Source organism: Acinonyx jubatus, chromosome F2 (assembly GCF_027475565.1).
Source record: "Acinonyx jubatus isolate Ajub_Pintada_27869175 chromosome F2, VMU_Ajub_asm_v1.0, whole genome shotgun sequence".
NCBI lineage: Eukaryota > Metazoa > Chordata > Mammalia > Carnivora > Felidae > Acinonyx > Acinonyx jubatus.
In genome coordinates this window covers 37,419,830-37,439,729 of record NC_069394.1, presented here as the reverse complement: position 1 = coordinate 37,439,729, position 19,900 = coordinate 37,419,830, and the positions used below count along the sequence as shown (strand labels likewise).

Below are 19,900 nucleotides of genomic sequence, written 5' to 3'. Positions count from 1 at the left end.
TAGAGTAGATCTGTTTGACAACTGCGCAAGCAACTTCTCTATCCCCGTTCATTCTACATTCTGAGAAACCAGTGACCCAAGTGATGGGTTTTACTCCACACTCCAAATGAGGAATAAGTCCAGTCTAGAAATGTGCAGTTATGAGGTCGATGGGGCATATCCCTTCTAGGGTAAAAACTTGCTTTCATGGAGTTCCTACAGTTAGAATACAAAAGCTCCTGCAGTTCAAAAACAGCAACCACTCTATTGAATGTAATAGTTTTCAAACTTATTTAACCAAAGACTCTTTTCCACAAATTATCATTGCACAGAATACACTTTGTGAAATACTTTAGAAGAGTAATCAAAGCTTGGGGTGACAAGTTCCTAACAAGGATAGTATAAGTGAAATTAATAAGTGAAGTTAAGTCATAGAGACATTCCACTGGCAGAAAGGAGAGTGTTCCATTAAACAATTGTCTGCTAAGTACTTTATTTACTGGGATGTCCAGATAAACATGACTACCTATTTTGGGAAGTGGGATTTTAGAAAGAGACATTTAAAAAAACATTGAAAGACTGGAAAAGACAAGGCTTTCATGGAGTGGTCGCACCTGTTGGTCATAGATCTAGGGACTGCCATTCATACAAAGTACAGTATAAATGGTGCTCTCTATTGTGCACTGTCCAACCTACACAAAAGGACATGGTAGCCCTAATATGAGATGTCATAGAGATTAACATGCCCTGTAATTATAGAAGTATGATTAACAAATTTATTCTCTGGTATCTTTGGGTGTTTTGCAGAGGAAGTAACGCTTGAGAAGAATCTTGAAAATAAATATAACATTAGTAGCAGTTTTGTTTTATTAGGTGTATTATAATAGAAAAAGCCAGAAGAATGATGTCCTCATGAGCCAAAATGGGGAAATTAATAAAGGGAGAGATTAACAAAGGGACAGATTTTCTCAGTCACATAAAAAGAAATTCATTCCAGGGTGTCTGGGTGGCTCAGTCAGTTAAGTTCAAGCTCTGGATCTCAGCTCAGGTCTTGATTGTAGGGTCGTGAGTTTAAGCACACTGGGCATGGAGCCTACTTAACAAAAAAAATTAAAAAAATAAATTCTGATTTCTATAACAAGATCCTTACATTCCTGCAATTCATTTAAATTTAAAATATTGAGGATTCTTTCTGATTGAGTTGTAAACATAAGCAATGAAAATGTTCATTAGTGAGCTTATTAGTTTTGTGTTAGCCATGGATTTAATCTGACCTATGTGAAAAAGATCTGAAAATGAAAGAATCATAATGCAAAAGACGTATTCATTGGAGGAAGACCATGTAAAGCAGCTTGCAAAAGGTAATACAGACTTAAGGAAAAAGTGGCAAATATTTTCAGAATGTACCATCTTCTCTTGTTTACATACTGTGGTCGAGAAAAGAGGTGAGTAGTCCAATATGGATTTGAAACCTACAGTTATTTGGGATACTTGTTCCCTGAGAAATATCTTAAAATAATTTAGCTCCTTTATTTGCCATAAATGGCAGGAAGATTTCTGTGAATACTGTTAGGATAATCAGTGTTAGGGCTTTGATCTAACTTTGCAAATTAGAAGGAGGTGTCTATGTATTGAATATTTAATGTTTAATTTCTCCTCTCAAGAAAATAGTTACGTGGGGATCAATGTTAACTATGTATCCATATGAGTTTAAATTTACCCCTTTGAGAATTAGCCAGTAAATGATGACATCTGAAAATACAATCATTGTTTTCTCCTGTGTGTATGAATGCTCCATCTATGACTCAGTCTGTGGTTTAATTCATCCAGAATTCAAACTTTGTGCCCAAGTTTTCATTTCTCATTTCTTTGTTTATTGTGCTGCTAGAACTGTGTATAAATGATCTTTGTAATTTTCATTCCTTTACTTTTGAGTTCTAGCATATTAGATATGTTACTGTGATCCTTTGGATTCCATTTTTAACTTATTTTTATTAATTTTGAAGAATTTGGCTGTATATTTGAATATGTTACTTACTCAGTGGGAAATACTGGATGTGAAATAACTCTCCACTACCATCCATCCCCTCTTATCTTTATTATTAGTGGATAACCCTAATTTAAGCAACCCGTACAATGTTTGGTGTGCAGATTGGGTTTTAAACACATTGTTCTTGAATATGTGGATGTTAAATGATTTGGGAATATCAACTCATATGACTGAAATAAATCTGATTTATTATACTCTACAGCATGTATATATTAAGTCCCTGCAAATATATTATGATGTGAATTCATAAAACTATATGAGTTTATTTTTTAAAAAGTTTTGGTCTTTTGTTTTAAACATAATTATTTTATATTTTTTATCAGATTTGTCTAGATTTTTTGAGAGTCTAATCCTGTTGTTAACTCTTGCACTTAGTAGATTGCTTCCTTATGTGTTATGTAACCTTATATTAAGAGTTTTTCATTAGCCTATGAGACTTTTACATAGTGGTTGAGGCCCTATTCCCACAGAGGTTTTGTGTGTTTATATCTTTGATGGACTACAGGGGTTGTTTCTAGCCTGAAACCCCTTTACTTTTAATTTCATATCTAGAAGTTTTTTGAAAACATTTGGCAGTATAAAATCAAGCCCTCAAACCTATATATACCTCAGAATTGTGTTTAAAAGTCTCTAGGATACCTTGTCTATCTATGCTAAGATACATAAGTCTTTCCTTTCTGGGGTTTATTCTGTTGTGTTTTCACATTTTTTTAATTGGATACTTAATAACATACATCTTTAAAAAATTAAACATTTAAAACAGAGTCTTTTTATCCTAAGAGGAATTTATAATATGGCATGGATATGTGCATACACATAATATGTAGGTGGACTGCAAAATTTAGCTCATAATGGATTCTGCTTCCTAGAGACAATTCTGTACCACATAGAAGGAGGATCAAAACTTTTGTTGTACAAGAAAAAATATAAAATGCTGAGTGTATGTGAGAATACTGATTTACAACTCAACCAAAAGTAAAAATTAACAGATTAACCTCTAATGTTGTAAGTTTTGCTTCATGGCAAAATTTGACTTACATTCTTATCCTTCATTGATTCAGTGATTAAAATTGCTTTAGTTTAAAAAATATGTGTTTGTGTGTGTGTGTGTGTGTGTGTGTGTGTTTAACATCCATCACCATACATAGTTACAAGTTATTTTTTCTTGTGATGAGAACATTTAAAACCTACTCTCTTACCAACTTTCAAACACACAATACAGCATTATTACCTATATAGTCATCATGCTGTGCATTACATCCCCAGGACTTATTTATTTTATACCTAGAAGTTTTTGTCTTTTAACCCTGGGCACCTATTTTGACCCATATTCACTTTAAATTTAACTGAAAATAAGTGCATTATAAATAATTACTGGAGATTGAGGGATGAACCACCTCATGCCAGACTTTTTAAGTTTTTATTTAAATTCCAGTTAGTTACCATACAGTGTAATATTAGTTTCAGGTGTACAATGTAGTGATTCAACACTTCCGATACAACACCCAGTGCTCATCACAGCAAGTTCACTCCTAATCCCCTTCACCTATTTCACCCATCCTCCCACCCACCTTCCCTCTGGTAACCATCAGTTTGTTCTCTATAGGTAAGAGTCTGTTTCTTGGTTTGCCTTTCTATTTTCCCCCCTTTGTTTGATTTGTTTCCTCACTTCCACATATGAGTGAAATCAAATGGTATTTGTCTTTCTCTGACTGACTTTGCTTAGTATTATACTGTCTAGTTCCATCCATGTTGTTGCAAATGGCAAGATTTAATTCTTTTTATGGCTGAGTAATTTTCCATTGTGTGTGTGTATACACATATACATATATATGTATAATATATACACACCACATCTTTTTATCTATTCATCTACCAATGGACACTTGGGCTCTTTCCATATCTTGGCAATTGTAGATCATGCTGCCATAAACATCAGTGTGCATGTATTCCTTTGAATTAGCATTTTTGTATCCTTTGGGTAAATAGTAGTTACCCAATTGCTGGATCATAGGGTTGTTCTATTTTCAACCTTTTGAGGAACCTCCATACTGTTTTCCAGAATGGCTGCACCAGTTTGCATTTCCACCCACAGTGCAAAAGGGTTCCCCTTTCTCCATATTGCCAACACACCTGTTGTTTCTTGTGTTGTTGATTTCAGCAATTCTGACAGTTTTGAGGTGATATCTCCTTATAGTTTTGATTTGTGTTTCTCTGATGATGAGTGATGTTGAGCTTTCTTTTCGTGTGTCTGTTAGCCATCTGGATGTCTTCTTTGTAAAAATGTCTATTCATGTTGTCTTCTGCCCATTTTGTAATTGGATTATTCATTTTTTTTTGGTGTTGAGTTTTATAAGTTCTTCATATACTTTGGATATGAACCCTTTATCAGATATGTCATTTGCAAATATCTTGTCCCATTCTATAAGTTGCCTTTTAGTTTTGTTGATTGTTTCCTTTGCTCTACAGAAGCTTTTTATTTTGATCAAGTCCCAATAGTTTATTTTTGGTTGTTTCCCTTGCCTCAGGGGACATATCTAATAAGGAGTTGCTATGAGGTCACCTTATATTTGTTGTGCTTATTTATATCGATTATGTATCTAGGGAATACTTTGAAATCACAGTTTTGAGTTTTTCATTTCTAATTAATATTTGCATTCAAAGAAGTTTATAAATTTTTAAAAATTGCTACTATATAAAGTACTGTTTTTCTCATTTGCATCAAATACATTCATTATTTTGACTATGAAGAGTTCACTACAAATGTATCTGGTTTTAAAAAGTACACTCTGTTTGTATTAAGTAGGAGTATTTGTTTATATGATCCTTGGGTGATTTATACTTTATGAGTAATTTTTTTAATGTTGACATGTTGGTAGGAAGTACCATACTTTTCAGTGAATATAGCTCTAGCTTCCTGAATATCAATCTGGATGGTGGTAGAAGGGGAAATAGGCGTAAGAGGCGTAAGTACGAAGCTTAAAAACAGTTCATCATTTTCCCCACCCTTGCATTGAAATAGCGAGAGCAAAGGTAGTGGAAACCACAGCAGGCCACTTGTCACTGTTGACTTAAGTACAAACCGTGGTGGAAGTGTTTAGCCCTTTGGGAAGTTTTGTGATTGAACAAGAATGCTGGAGTTATTTTGATAAGGGAGTGGAGCAGTGTGGCCAAAACTATGATCATCCCTGAGCTCTAAAGCAGGCCAAGGATGAAGGGCTGCAGTGTTTGCTCTTCCAGATGAACAAAGATAAATTCAGCTAGGAAAATAAACTCAGTCTTTTGGTCAATTTGCAACAGAATGGTGAAAGAATTGAACTGTGTATTTTAGAACTTGGCATAAAGAGGTGTGGGAAAATAGTTCAGCATCTTCAATTCTGGCTCTATTTTTGCTATAGATTTGGAAATGGAGCAGAAAATTAATGCACAAACATATTTAACAATACCACACCAAATGTTGTAAATCCAAAATGAAAACTGAAACTGCATGAGGAGGGAGAGCAACTTTTTCAGAAGTGCTTAGTTATTAAATTTGAAGCCACCATGTTCTTAGCATTCCTACTGAATATACCTAACAATATTTAAAAATCTAGGTCTCATTGATTTGAGGTGCTGCTTTCTCCACAGTTTCCATTTTTGGGAGTATGATGTTCTTCTAACTGTTGAAGGAAAATTTAATTTATGAATGCTTCTGCTATAAGAATTTACCCATAAAGAAAGGCGTGTTGACTATATTATATTATCTTTTGTTGAATTTGACTTTGTAAAATGCATCCTTTTCTGGGATTAGTTTGTGCTTTTCATTAGATGTTGTGTTACTTTAGACAGCAACCAAAACCCTGAATTTTTGTATCGCTTCTCAAATTGTAAGAATTTCAGCTGTAGCAGAATTAGGACTACTTATTTTGGAGAAGCATTTATATGAAAACATCACGAACAGGAAGTTGTTTGCCTTGTTTGGTGTAAATGTAACAAGGAATGGCTTCACTATCTTCAGATTTAAGTCTATAATTTTCTGTCACAGTAAATCACAGGACACTATTGCTTTGCTGTGTTTGGTGTCTAAGTATTCCAACAATAAGTACTTGTCTGTTCTTTTGTGAAAATCTTCCCCATTAAGTCTCCTTTGGGGTGTTCAAGGAAATTAAATTTTCTTCTGATTGAAAGAGATTGTAAAACTTATCATGAGGTCAAGGTAAAAACTTCATGTAGGCGATGAATATACCGGAGTAGAATACATGTCTGTGCTAATGAGAGCAGAAATTTTTGGATTTACATAAGGTTTTACTCATCGTCCCTGTTGTTAGCTGTCAGACTAATGGCTTGACTAAGAGATGAGTGGCTTCTGTCCTGAGAAACTATCCATAGAAAGCAATATACTGACCATGTTGTGTTGTCTTCTATTAAATTTTAAGGGATGTTTTGTTCTGGCTGTTGACTACTGGTCATGACTCCTTGGCATAGGAAGTGAACATTTTGTTTGAGACATTCAAAGCAACAAAGAACTATTAGAAGTTGAGGATATATGGCAAAGGAAAAGGTGCTAAAGTTAGACGACAAAATGAGAAAGGCAAGAAGGTATAGATAGAATACCAAATTTTGTAAGACTGTGAGCATACAATTTGTAAGTAGTTGTTCCATTTGTTGGCAATAATTATACCTACTAATTATGAGTTGTTTATTATATGTAATCACTTTATGTTCGTGTTCTTTTTTCTTCTTAACAATTCTAAAAGATAAATATCAAAATAACCATTTTGCAGAGGAGGAAACAAACATGAATAGGGTCTGAAGAAGTCCTTACCCTAGTGTATCATGCTGCTTTACCAGACTATGTTTAAGTACATATAACTAAAGTTTAAAAATATATACACGTCTTTTAAATAAGCATACTGTAGTGTATTTGATCAGTTCTCAGAGAATGGGTTTGGGCTCCTGAGTATTTTTGAAAGTTTTAAATGGACTGCAAAGGTGGGATTTTAAGAGCCCAAATACTTGGTAGCTAATCCTTAAAATAACACAATACGTGAGAGTGATCACTATCCCTGACACCATCTCTTCCTGTCTTGAGGCTGAAGTTATCCAACTCCAAACCAGGATTTATAATTTTCTCCAGACCATGTAACAGCTGCTGAAAACATTTAACGAAAACAAGGACTACCAAACAAACCTTTTACAGAAAGTTTGTTAGTTCCAAATGTGGGAACTTACATATTCGTAATTCATTTTGTATTTGTTGAATTAAATAAGCTCATGGTCTTTACCTTGAGCCGTTTAGCCATATAAGTCATTGTAAAAATCTGTTGTCGGGGTGCCTAGCTGGCTGGCTGGCTCAGTTGGTAGAACATGCTACTCTTAATCTTGGGGTTGTGCGTTTGAGCCCCATGTTGAATGTAGAAATTACTTCAAAAAATTAAAAAAGAACTATTATCAAATCCAACTTTTTAATGTCTTCTTATAATATGTGAGACATAATAAATGTTCTGTTTCTTACTCCATGCTTATTATGGTAATCACTTTGTTATGGATATTGCAGATTCATACATAAGTGCTGTATAGCAGGGGTAGACAAACTGTATAAATGGCTAGATAGTAAATATTTTAGGTTTTGTGGCCCATAGTATCTCTATAGGAACTACTTAACTGCTAAAAAGTAGCCATAGGCAATAGGTAAATGAATGAATATGGCCATAATCTGGTAAAACTTTATTTCCAGAAGTCGAGCCTTCAAAATTTATTTTGTCATTTTTTATAGTTATTTTTCTTTGTTACACACTTGTTTTTTCTGATTCCAGGGAGATTCTGTACAAGCAGGTGATGACTCACCATTTTCAGATTCTGTTACCTTGGAACAAACTACAAGTAACATTGGTGGATCCAGTGGCCGTGTTAGTCTGTGGATGCAGTGGGTGCTCCCCAAAATTACTATAAAGCTCTTTGCTCCAGATCCTGAAAATAAAGGCACAGGTACAGGGTTACTTTTCTTCTCGGCTAAAAAGGTAAAATATTAAACACTATTTTTCAAAGAAATAGTAGAACCTAGTTTTATTTATCACTGTCATTTAAAGTAAACAAACACCATTAGGTCTAATTTAGTTGCTTTCTATTAGCAATACCTAAATTTTGTCTTTTTATATTAAAATTCATTCCAAAAGCCATGAAGTAATTTTTTCATTGGTTTCATTGATGTGTTACATCATTTTCACTAAAAGTATGCAAAGATTGTTAGATACAGTACCTCAAGCATCAATGGATTTCTTCTGTCTTGAAATAGGTGCTTTATCTTAATCGTGAGGCCTATATTGATGTTACTTTTCCTTATTATTGTAGAATCCTGTATGGTCAATGAACAGAAAGTCTCATTTCCTCTAGAGGAGTTAAGGATGTATATATGAACATTAAATGTAAAACACAAGGTTTTAATATTGATTGTGAGGCCAATGCTGATTATGTTTGCTTCTTATTGCAGAGCTTTGTATGGTCAGTGAACTAGAAGATCTCAGTGCTTCCATAGATGTTCAGGATGTATATACCAAAGTGAAATGTAAAATAGAAAGTTTCAATATTGATCACTATAGAAGCAGGTAAATAATAATAAATATGGGAAAAGCTATGCTTTCTTTGAACACAGTCTTACATAAGAATTTTTATATTTTAATTTTGTTATTTTTTGAAGTGCTGTACTTATTCCCAAAGAGAGTTCTTAACAGATAAATTGATTAATTTTACTTGGTATTCATTCATATATGGAATATAACAAAGTTTTGTTTCATGCGATGGCAAATCTATTCATAAATACCCATATTGCCATATTAAATGAAATGAGCTGCTTTTACTACCAGTTTGATAGAAAATAACAAACTCAAACAGTTTGTTATTTTGTATATTTGCAAAGATACTGGAGACATAGTGGATGGTTTTGTTTTTGCTGTATACTTGCTGTCCACTCTCCATATGAGTTAAATCACAGATTAAAATGGAACGACATCTCGTGGCCCTTTGTGCTTTGGAGACTTTTCTTAATCTCTCATTTGACTAATATACATGTGGTAGATATTCCTAGAACCAGATTTTTCTTGCCCTAATAACTTTCTATCAAAAGTATTATTGTGGGCAAATATAATTTATTTATAATAAATAATAGTAAAAAAATAAAGTTTTAAACAACTGTATTTTGGGTTTTTTTAATGTTTATTTATTGTTGAGAGAAAAAGAGACAGAGTGTGAGTGGTGGAGGGGCAGAAAGAGAGAGGGAGGCACAGAATCTGAAGCAGGCTGCAGGCTCTGAGCTGTCAGCACAGAGCGCCACACGGGGCTTGAACTCGTGAATCGCGAGATCATGACCTGAGCTGAAGTTGGATGCTTAACTGACTGCAACACCAGGCGCCCCCAAAAAGTAAAGTTTTACATATCCTCACAAAGATACATAGGAATGTTGTCATTAATTTTTCCCAAATACAAAATAACTAGCACTTTTTGGAGTTTTGGGGTTTTTTTTTTTTTTTTTTTTTTTTTGCTATTCTGGAATACTATTCTGGAATTTGTATTTGTTAATTGAATTACAATAAAACACATTTTTTAAAATTATTTTTTAAACAGCATCATATTTTTAGTTTCATATTAATTTAGTATAGAAACAGCCTTAAAGTCTGTTTTTTGGATTCATAATTTTCATTCAGCAGTTATTTATTGAGTGCCTGCAGAAGCACATCTGTTTCTGTACTTTTACTGGTGCATCATATACCCTAAAAACAGAATCATTTTTCTTTAACAGGTTTCTAATTCTGCATTAAAAACATTTGAATTTTTATTACTTATCATATTGCGTGTCACACATATCCTATTGCTTATGTCAATGACTATCAAATCTATCTAGCCAAAAAATTGTGTCATAATTATGAAGTTCAAAATATTTTGCTGGGTATATATTAAAACCTGTTGTAATAGTAGAATGTTATGAAGCATATATTTTCTTTTATACTAACCATGAATCATTAATTGATCTTTGATAATGTAATGTTTAGCTCTTTAATCCTCCTGAATAGTATATCTCTATATGATAGATATAGATACATGTGATACATGATTATTTCAAGTGATACACGATTATTATGTTATAGCTGTAATAATTTTCTGATGATGTGAACATTATAATCTATGTTCTAGATCATCAATGACTTTACTGTTAAATTATGTAAGTTTTAAATATTTACCCATTGATTTATTAAAAATATTTGTTGTGTATTATGTGCACTAAGAAAAATAAACATAAATCATGCTGTTAGGGGCCTTGTGGTCTCAGAGATAAGGTAGAAATAAATAACCAGTCAATAAGTATACAGTTTTACCAGTAAGACAAATGCTTCTATTATGCAAAACTACCCAGGGTGTGGTGCTAAAATAAATTGTTCTTGATTGCATTGTCAGTTCCACGTTTCAGTTCAGTGTAGTGTTGTTTACATGGTAACTATTTGAAATAGTTATATATGCTCAGTTTTTAATTCAGAAAAATTGAAAAGAACAGATAAGGTGAACTTATGTTTTCCAGGCCAGGGGAAGGTTGGCAGTCAGGACATTTTGAAGGAGTATTTCTACAGTGCAAAGAAAAACCTGTGGTGAGACTCATTTAGTAATTATGATTTTTTGAAAATATATTATAAACTGTTTATCTTTGTTCATTCATGCAATAGGACTAATGGTTGCAAGAATTAGAGCTCAGATAAATTCTTTTTGAGCTATTCTTCCAAAATTACATTACAAAATAAAACTACTCCTTTAAATGCTTGTGTTTTGTAACCATTTTCCTATTATAGCTATTAAGTAAATTTTTCAAAAAGCAAAGGTAGGATTGCTTTTATTAAAATGTTTTATCATTAATGTACTATTATGTTGATGTTTTAGAAGTTTTTCCTATTCATAAGTGAGTTCATGTTGGATTGTCCTTTATCATAAACTAATAGTAGTAATTTGACACTAAAAGCGATTATTTTTCATTTACTTCCATTAACAATGCTTTTGCAGAAGATGGTCCAGACAGAGGCCATACCTAGCAGGGGCTCAAACCTGAGCCCATGCAAACTTGAGCAAAATTAAAACTATCCAGATTTTTTTGCTTATGGCTTTTATTGCTTTTTGTCTTTTCACCTTCTTTGCTCCTGTCCATCACCTCAAGCCTTGGGGAAGAGTGTTGGTCTTTGGGGCAATGTGGAGGTGTCTTCCTTTCCTGTACTGACAAGCTGAACAGACGCACCTTGTTGGTTCGACCCATCAGCAAGCAGGACCCTTTCAGTAATTGCTCTGGCTTCTTTCCTTCTGTAAGAAATCATTTTAAAATTATGCTACAGAACTCCCACTAACAGGAATCCAGAGAAGGAATTGAACTATCCATGGAGTCAACTCTTGATTTTTATCTTCCTCTGTGTCATCCACTTTGTAAATGAACTCTACTTTACTTTTAACTCATAGACTGATTTTCTAGTACCATCTAATTTGTTTCTGAGTTACTTGCATATACTCTTTTTCACTCTGGTTTTGTGATTACAAACTAACTTTACCATCAGCATAAGAAAATAGAAGTGTAGGACATTAAGTGTAATTTTTTTTTAAATTGTGCATGTATTGAATAATCAAGAGTTGACCAGACTGCTTTGTCTTTTCTTTTATGGCTTTTACTTAGATTGCTTTTTTCCCCTTTCTATTATGCCATTTCCTTCTCACAACTAATCCACATTACCGTATTTGGTGATCTTGACTCTGGACAGGGCTATATGCCTGTCATTGCTGGATATAGGATGAACAATAGACGGTCCACCAGTGGCTTTTAGAAGTTTAGAACCTTATTCTTTTCTAAGTGGTACAATATATCTGGATATGTCATTAAGCTAATTATGTTAAACGCCGTTCTTAAAGTCAATACAAATGCATATAATTTAAAAATATTAAGAACAGATTACCACAATGATAATAGCAATTCTCTTAAGAATTTTTTAAATCATTGCAAACATTAGATGTTTTCTTAGCATGTGTGAACTATTTCCCCTTTTTTGTAGCTCAAAAGGAATTTAAGCCTAGATCTTTAAAAAGGTGATAAAAGTAGTCAAATATTTTAAACAGTTGTTTAATATTGTATTTGAATAGCAAATGCTAGTTTCTAATTGGATTCTGATATTTTTTCTGGAATTTTAGTCTGGAAAAAACATCTCTACATGTGGCTTTTATATCAGTGGAAATTCTGTTCAGTTTTATTTTTATTTGAATGGTATTGGTGTCTCTGAGAAACATTCTTAATTTTTTTACATACTTAATAATTTTAATGTATATTCATGAAAAAACCCAAACTTATTAATCCCCTTTAAAATTTTTCTGCATTTTTATAATACTTCTTTAATTATCAGTGTTTTCTAACTTTTCATTTTAAAGAGTGTAAGATGCTGATTATTACCATATGAAAAGTAATATTTACATTATCTCACTCCAGCTAGTATTCACTTGTTTTTTCATTTTGTTCCTTGTACATTAAGGGAGTTGAGGATGCAACAGTTCAAGAAACAAACTTTCTCTCATGGGGAGTTTACATTCAAGAGTACCTACGTTCAATATGTTTAAAATATATTTTCCAAATCAAAACATTCATACACTGAAAAACCTTTTATACTATTTCCAGTATTCAAGCATAGCCATTAAGGAGGATTTGAGTTAGGTTATTTAGATTAGTGGTTGATTGTAGCCCTGCCCCCCAAGTCCAGTTTAAACATCTAAATACAGACAGTGTTGTTGCTGTTGGGCTATATCACAGCCATCGTTCTCCATCCGGTGTTTCCTGTTACCTAGCAAGATGGACGTAAGACTGGTAGCACGTTTTCTTGCTTTACTGTATTTCCTTTTGCGTGTAGAAAGCAAAAGGAAAGGGAAATCAGAGAGGCAGCTAGAAAGTTGGGAACAGTAAAAACAAAACAAAAAACACCTCTGAAGGCAGCAGGACAGTTAACATGAAAAATGATTATTTTGCACATCCATTTAATGCCTACTTCCCAGGGTATTTTTAATGGTCAGAAAATTAGGTTAAAAAAGAACATAGACAAAGATAACTTTTACCTCACCTTTGTTCATTGTAAAGTCCAGATTAAAAACAAAATTAACAGTGGCAGCTGAAATGCCTACTATTTTCCCCTTGCTGTGTCACTAGGTGATAGGTAGCAATGTGAGAGGAAGAAAATGGAAGCAAAAGAGCTTCACTAGTTCTGGGATAACATAGGCCCGGGCACTTTGCTGCTTTGCCACTCTCACTTTTTTCCTGTTTGTTGTTCTTTCTCAGTGCACTTCCTCTCTCGACATCACGCATTGGACTGTAATAACCTAAAAACTTTATCAGGTCCTGGGAAGAGAGGTTGGAAATGTGTATAACACCTTAACTTTAACTTCATGTTGAGTGATGTGTAAAATAGGATTTTATGTACATTAATTGGTTCAGGAAAACTTTAAGAGCTGTCCTTTAATGTTGAGAAATAGAAAGTATGCATTTTATTTCACTCTTCAAAGTATGCTGTTTTACTACAATTTGTTTATAGTGTGTAATTTGAATATAATTGGACATGTTTTGTCAGCAGTATTGATGACATAATGATATAATTTTTACTGTCAGTCAAATGTCGTATGTGTATTTAAGTAGCATTAAACTCTAGGAATAGGAGTTTGAATTGTGAGAGAGTGGATAGGTTTTGTAAACAGAATGATAGCCACTGAAAATAAGCAAGTTCTAAAAGACAGATGTTTTATTTTTGTGTTATGTTACTATCTCCAATAAACATGCATTAAATGATTGGTTTAGTTATCAAAGCATTGTATCAATGAAGCTCTTTTTATGGGCTTAGTCTTCATATACATTAGCCAAATTATTAAAAGAAAAACTCTGTTCTCATAAATGTTAATTAAGTCGAGGGAAGTCAATCATCTTTTCTATTCAGATTGTTTGTTGATTACAAATGGAAGTACATTACATGGTTATTTCAGTTTCATCTGCATAAACGTCTCTGTGATCCATATTGGTACTTTTAATGAAAAATTATCAAGAATGAAAAGATAAAATCCAGAGATGTCTTGTTGCAAATTCTGAATATCACAGAGAATGTAGAAATCATAGACACAGATATAACAAAGTTTAATTGCCTCTCTCAAGATCTAGAACTAGAACTCAGGATTTCTAATTTTCAGTTCAGCATTCCAAGTCTTAGATGGTTTTTCCCCATGTGTGGAATTGATCAGTAATGTGCTCATCAGAGGGTGTAGACATAGTAAAAGATTATAATATCAACTGAGATTATTTTCTGCTTTCACATAGTTTTTTTTTTCTTTTTTGTAATGAAGTTTGTATTGTGATTTCCTCTTTCTGGAACAGACAACAGCAAAACTCCTAGATGGCTCTCATCAGCAGCATGGATTTCTCTCTTTGACATACACAAAAGCTGTAACAAAAAATGTCCGCCACAAGTTAATATCAAGAAATGAGCGAAGAAGTTTTCATAAGTTATCTGAAGGTTTAACGGATGGTTCCCCTCATTTTCTTCATGAAATTCTTCTTTCAGCACAAGCTTTTGACATTGTCCTTTGCTTTCCTTTGCTTAATGCCATTGCAAGTATATTTCAAGCAAAATTACCAAGGACCCAAAAAGAGAAAAGAAAATCTCCTGGTCAGCCCATGAGGAGCCATACATTGACTTCACGCAGCTTACCTTTGATTTATATCAACACAAGCATAATCAGAGTTTTTGTTCCAAAAACAGAAGAAATGCAGCCACGTATTGAAGGTATGGCCTTCAGAGGTTTTTGTGGTCTGATTTTACATAACTTCCATTTAGGGAGTTTAGTTTTTTCTATTCTTTTTTAATATGGCTGGTGGTTGTAGTTTGTACTCTGGTGTGTTTTAGAAAGAGTAACTATGTTACAGTCATTCTACAACTAAACCTTTAGGAGATATGTCAGGATACTGGGTTTGTTTCTGACTCAATTACTAGAATAAAAAGTAGATTGTTTTTTCATCAGGACTTTTGCTAATGAAGCTTATCTTACTGTCATTTGTTTTATTAAACTCAAATGTTAGATTCTATATACCTAAGGTAAGTAGAAATTATTTAAAAAAAATAGCCAACACCCAAGGTTCCTGTGGCTTCTTCCAGGCTTCTCAGTGCAAATTAACTTAGGTTTTAAAATGAAATGAATTTGGGGCACCTGGCTGGCTCAGTTGGTAGAGCATCTGACTCTTGATCTCAGGGTTGTAAGTTCAAACCCATGTTGGGCATGGAGCCTACTAAAAAAATAAATAAATAAAATGTAATGAAATGAATTTAGAATCCCACTGCCTCCAACCGTGAGAGTAACTTTTAAATTTTTGCTTCCCCCATGCTAGAAAACAGTGAAGAACTTTAAGGATATTGAGTGAAGTTCTAGTATAGTGGTTCACATAGTATGAACTTGGAAGTTACAGAGACCTGAGTTCAAATCCCAGATTTACTAGTTAAGAACTGTGAAATTTAAAGCAAGTTAAGTCTAAGTTCCTACGTATAAATGGTAATAGTAGTGCTTGACTTGATGGTAGACCTTACTGACAGCTTACTTTTCAATGATGACTACGTGGCGACTACATGAATAGTGCTAGCTGCATAGTTAGCTTTCAGTAAATGGCAACTGAATCAGCAGATGTGCCCATTCTTTTAAAGTAGAATATCTGGAAGTCCCCCATTTCACTACTGCTTATATACCTCTTTGGCCAAAACATAGTCATATGGCTACACCCTACTGTGAGAGAGGCTGAGAAACAGTATTTCCCTAGGTGGTAGGGTGCCCAGCTCATAAATTAAGGCCATGTGAATTAGAAAAAGAGAGAATGGTAGTTGAGGGATAAGTACTAGCCTCTGCCACATGAAAACAGTAAAGCTTTTTTTCCCCTTTTAGTTATTATGTGGAGGAGGAAGAGCTTGAATGGTCAGTGATAGCAAATAAAAAAAAAAAAAAGAAAAGCATCTAGTTCATTCTGTTTCTTCTTGGAGCCTAGTCTGTCTCCCAAAGGCAAATCTTAATTGGGGAAAGTTATTCTGCCTAACATTATAAATAAAGTTTTATTCAAGGTAATGGTCCTTTTTAAAAAAGTTCCCTAAGTAAAAAATAAATTTGTAGAGCTTTATAGTTCTTAATTACCAACGTGTATAGAGATAAATTCAGTGTATTATACTTAGTGGATATTTTTAAATGTTTATTTGTTTATTTTTAAGAGAGAGGGAGAGCAGGGAAGGGAAAGAGAGAGAGGGAGAGAGAGAGAATCCCAAGCAGGCTCTGCACTGTCATCACAGAGCCCGACGTGGGGTTCGAACCCACAAACTGTGAGATCATGACCTGAACCAAAATGAACTGACTGAGCCACCGAGTTGCCCCTGTACTTCATGGATTTTTAGTATTAACCAGTTCCTATTTTCTTTCTGATTTTTAGTAGAACTGTCATAAAATTGATTATTTTGAGATAAAAAAAATTAGTATTAGCTGTATATGCTGTATTCTGACAGTATTATACAAGTTGTTTTCATCTGTTCAGAGACTTTGTAGAAACACATGAATGGTAAAGAATAAAGTTAGTCTTCGTTGAGCAATTACAAGTGATCTGAGAGGCAGCTACTAACCAGGATAGAGGCTGCATGCTCATTGTAGACACGCTGACCTTTGTGCTTTTTCCTTGTTATTATCCTTTATTATGTGAGTATCTAATGAATGTTTAACTAATACGATTTATATTAAAATTACTTAGGCAAAAAAAGAAACCTATATTTTTAAACAGTATAGCTCTCTGAGTCCCATTTTGTGTCATAATAACACTTTTTCATAACCATACAGAAAGAGGGATAGACATAAAAGGTCATGGAGATTTCAGACCATCTTTTTGATTTTTCAACTGCAAATAGGGGGAAAACACTATGGAAACAGAAGTAGTTTGGCTTTCTTTATTTGAGAAAACTTAGGATTATTTTGGTAAGAGTTTGAAGTAGTCCATTGTATTTTAAAACTATCATTATATTGGGGCACCTGGCTGACTCAGTTGGTTAAGCATCTGATTCTTGATTTTGGCTGGTCATGATCTCACTGGTTCATGAGATTCAGCCCCGTGTAGGGCTCTGATCTGACAGCATAGAGCTTACTTGGGATTCTTTCTCTTCCTCTCTCTCTGCCCCTCCCCCACTTGTTCTTTTTCTCTCAAAATAAATAAATATTTTAAAATATCATTATATTATAGTATCTGTAAGTTTTTCCATTAAAATAAAATTGCGGAAAATTTGTATCCAGATGAAAATAAGAATAAAGTTTATGATATCTATATTATTAACAAATTGTAAATTTTTTTTAGCAATTAAGGGTTTTCTTTTCTACAGATACCTCTCTGGGTATTATAAAAACATTTATTTTCCTAACCAGAATGAGTTTCTGTAATTTCGTTTAAAATAATTTAGGTTAGTAAGCTTTTGTGATTTCCTGAAAATTCTTTTTCTTTTTTTTTTTAGTGTTTATTTTTGAGAGAGAGACAGAGAAAACAGTCAGGGGAGGGGCAAAGAGAGAGGGAGACAGAGGATCCTTCTGTGGGATCTTTCAGCAGGAAGTAAGCTCCTTCCTGTCAGCTCAGAGCAATGGGGGCTGGAACCAAAAACCATGAGAACATGACCTGAGCCGACGTCGGAGGCTTAAATGACTCAGCCACCCAGGCACCCCAGATTTGCTGAAAATTCTTTGTAGTGTGTATTTTGTGTTTTCATTCCATAATTTTCTAATTATTTTCATTTGAGTGTAAACAAGTGGTAAGGCCCAAAACTTCATGGAAATCTAAGGGAAAAAAAGTGTTATTAGAGATGAGAGGGTAGTATGAGGTGGAGAGAAATACAGGAGTGCTGTATGAAAAAATTGGGAAAGGTCGTGCAGACAAATCAGGAAGCAAAGCAACCTATCTGTGGTGAGTTTTTACTGCTACAGAAGTGTTCAGGAATTACAAATCGTCCTCAAATTATGTGATGTAATTGGCGTCTAAATAGTAATTGCCTGCTAACTAATCCTAGATTGAATCCTTCTTCCTCTAATATCCCTAATGCTATTTTAAGGTCTCACACCTTAAACTTCACATCCTAAAACGTCAATATTGATCACAAATACAAATAAAAAGAAAAACCGAATGTATATGCTTCATCTCCCATTTAAGTTTTGAAATTGGGCCTAGAATGTAGAGCAGTAGCAATATGTTGCTTTTTCAGGATGAGCCAGCCTAGCTTAGACTTTTTAAATAGGTGTTCAATAGTATTTTATACTGATAAATCTTCCAGAATCAGACATAGCTTTCCTCTATGTGCACATTTGATCTGCATCCAACATTTGCTTATTCATCATAAAATATTTTACCTGTTTGATGTACTGAATGATTTGAGATGTCTTTGGTACTTGTTAATAGGAGGGACATTTTCATAGTGACTTATTCTTTCAGTTAGACATTCATTCTAGAACTCCTTTGAATAAAATTTTGTAAACATACATACATGTGAGAGAAACTTACATGACAACTTCTTTTCACCACCCACATCAGTGTCATGGCCCTTAGGTGAACCTTATTTATGGTGTTAAATGTTTCTTCTTAAGATAGACTTTATCTATAAAGTATAAATTATCTCAGTCATTGAGTCAGAAGTCTTTTTTTTTTTCAATTTTTTTATTGTGGTAAAATACACATAACAAGATTTTTTCCATTTGTAATTATTTTCAAGTGTACATTGACAGCATAAATTACATTGCCCAGGTTTTACAACCATGACCACTATCTGTTTCCAAATGTTTTCATCATCACAAACTCTGTACTCATTACTTTCTGTGTCTATGAATTTGCTTATTCTGTAAGCAGACAGACATGTAAGCAGAATCATAAATATTTGGCTTATTTCACTTAGCATGATGTTTTTAAGGTCCATCCGAATTGTAGCAGGTATCAGAGCTTCATCTTTGTGGCTGGATAATACTTCATTGTATGGACGTGCCACATTTTGTTAACTTTCATCTATTAGACACTTGTGTTGTTGCCACCTTTGTGTTGGCTGTTGTGAGTAGTGGTGCTGTGAACACTGGCATACAAGTGTCTGTTGAGCCCATTTTCACTTCTTTGGGATATGTACCTAGGAATGGAATTGCTGGATCATATGGTAATTCTGTGTTGAGAATTCTTTGTTTTGGAGGAACCTCCAGTCTGCTTGGACACCTTTTTGACTAAGGCAGGATTTGTGGTATTTTCTGAACAACACTCATGTGCAGGCATAGTTCAGAATATAAGAGGGCTCACTCTTAGTAAGGATGGGAGCACCTGTACACTGAGCACCTCTTCAACGAGACAGAGGTTAGAAGTTCAGTAGTTCACTCTAGCTTTATTTTCCTATCATTTGCAGAGATGGTTTATTGAAACAGGTTCTGTGCTTCACTGATTTGTGTACATGTCAGAAGGAATAAAAATCTGGCTATTTGGGAAAAGGGAGAGAAAACAGCTTTATTTCTTTTGTGTGTTTGTTTTGTTTGTTTTTTGGTTTACTGTATTATAATCATTAATACTACATATCACACAATTTTGTTGGTGTTGTATTAAATTTACCATTCAGTGGGGCGCCTAAGTGACCCAATCTGTTAAGCGTCGGACTTTGACTCAGGTCATGATCTCATGGTTTGTGGGTTTGAGCCTGCATTCTGCTCTGTACTGTCAGCTCGGAGCCTGGAGCCTGCTTTGCATTCTGTGTCTCACTCTCTCTCTCTCTGTCCTTTCCCTTGCTCATGCTCTGTCTGTCTCTCTCTCGAAAATAAGAAACATTAAAAAAA

At 33.9% G+C, this 19,900-nt stretch overlaps 1 protein-coding gene across 11 annotated transcripts in view; it reads left to right on the top strand.

Moving 5' to 3' along the window:
- The window catches only part of VPS13B (vacuolar protein sorting 13 homolog B), a 794,855-nt gene that overhangs the window by 440,082 nt on the left and 334,873 nt on the right, over positions 1-19,900 (top strand). For 8 of the 11 annotated variants that reach the window (XM_053208413.1, XM_053208414.1, XM_053208412.1 and 5 more), the window contains exons 26-29: positions 7,825-7,996; positions 8,499-8,613; positions 11,202-11,343; positions 14,424-14,832. In XM_053208413.1, coding sequence (XP_053064388.1) covers positions 7,825-7,996; positions 8,499-8,613; positions 11,202-11,343; positions 14,424-14,832 — 838 coding nt within the window. Of the gene's footprint in view, positions 1-7,824; positions 7,997-8,498; positions 8,614-10,577; positions 10,645-11,201; positions 11,344-14,423; positions 14,833-19,900 lie in introns of those variants that run through there. The other 3 variants (XR_008292721.1, XM_053208415.1, XM_053208419.1) reach the window with 3 other exon arrangements.